The sequence below is a fragment of the Copidosoma floridanum genome, unplaced genomic scaffold (genome assembly GCF_036245765.1).
Source record: "Copidosoma floridanum isolate Cflo_tuat_1 unplaced genomic scaffold, Cflo_Japanese_pri ptg000016l, whole genome shotgun sequence".
Lineage (NCBI taxonomy): Eukaryota > Metazoa > Arthropoda > Insecta > Hymenoptera > Encyrtidae > Copidosoma > Copidosoma floridanum.
This window is the reverse complement of record NW_028321893.1, coordinates 434,596-435,759: the sequence shown is the minus strand read 5'-3', so window position 1 is coordinate 435,759 and position 1,164 is coordinate 434,596. Positions and strand designations below refer to the sequence as shown.

Here is a 1,164-nt window from a genome sequence, read left to right as displayed (position 1 = left end):
CACAGTGCGATTTCTTTTTGAACACAACATAACTATCTTTTATGGAATACTTTCTTCTCTAGAACTATGATAAACAGTATTAATACTTTGTACTGTACAGCTTCATAATTTATATTTAGTTTAGGTTTCATGCGTTTAATTGAACGTAACATAAAAACAAATGCATTAGTACGTAAAAATTAATAAGATATAATATGGTTTTAAAGTATTGCCAACGGAGATCACTAATTAATAGCACTTTACGTATCACATTTAATAACACTTATCATACTTGTTAAGGCCTCTAATTTTTTTTCTCGGTACTAAGCTGTAGCTTCTCTTTAGAAACGCTTATCCGTTAAACATTCTTTCATGAACTGTATTTTTGTGGAGCTTAGAACAGATCTAGATCCTGTAAGGCGTTAATAATTTAAAATAAATATTAAAGTATAACACAGTTTCTGGTAAACTTACCCCCACCAGCTAAAGTGCTTGGTGTGCTATTAAAGTCTGGCATTGGGATTTTAGATCTAGCTGTAGATAACGGTTTGGCCCACGGTTTTTTCCCAAATAGATCCTCAAGTAACTGATAGAAAAACAAATACACTTTTTTTATTACAAACATTACTGTTACAAAAGTAGTGTATAAGATTACAGTTTTCTAACATAAACTCTAAGCTTTATACCACAAGAAAATTTAAAATATATTATGCTTATCTGTATTATTTCCCAAAAATATAAAAGGTATATAGAGTAATTATATATGAATATTGCTTGGGATACATATATGGTAATCAATATTATCAATAAATGACACACCTCACACTCTTCTTTGTCTCCTACCCATTTTTCTTCTTCAGTTTTTTCCCTGTGCTTGATCATTGATTTGTATTTTCGCTTTAAGCTATCCAATTTATTAACACACTGAGTTTCCGTAAAATTGTGACCTTCACTGGCCATTTTCATTAGTATATTTTTCCACATCTGACGATGTGATATTTTACCATGACTGGCCTTCGTCTCACACTCTTGGTAGGCCACTTTTAGAAATTTTACTTCTTGAAAAGTCCAAGAACAACGCTGCTTATCTATAAATATAGTATAAACACAATATAATTACATGCATGACACAAGTTAGCATATTTGCCTACATGGTTAATAATAATTCAGAAAAAAATAATTTAT

General features: G+C 30.2%; 1 protein-coding gene across 1 annotated transcript; it reads right to left on the bottom strand.

The window, feature by feature from the left end:
• Positions 1–239: 239 nt before the first annotated feature.
• Positions 240–939, bottom strand: LOC149374643 (uncharacterized). Its single transcript, XM_089592390.1, is given in 3 exon segments — positions 240–391; positions 460–565; positions 799–939. Coding segments are annotated over 3 exon segments (399 nt in total).
• Positions 940–1,164: the final 225 nt, after the last annotated feature.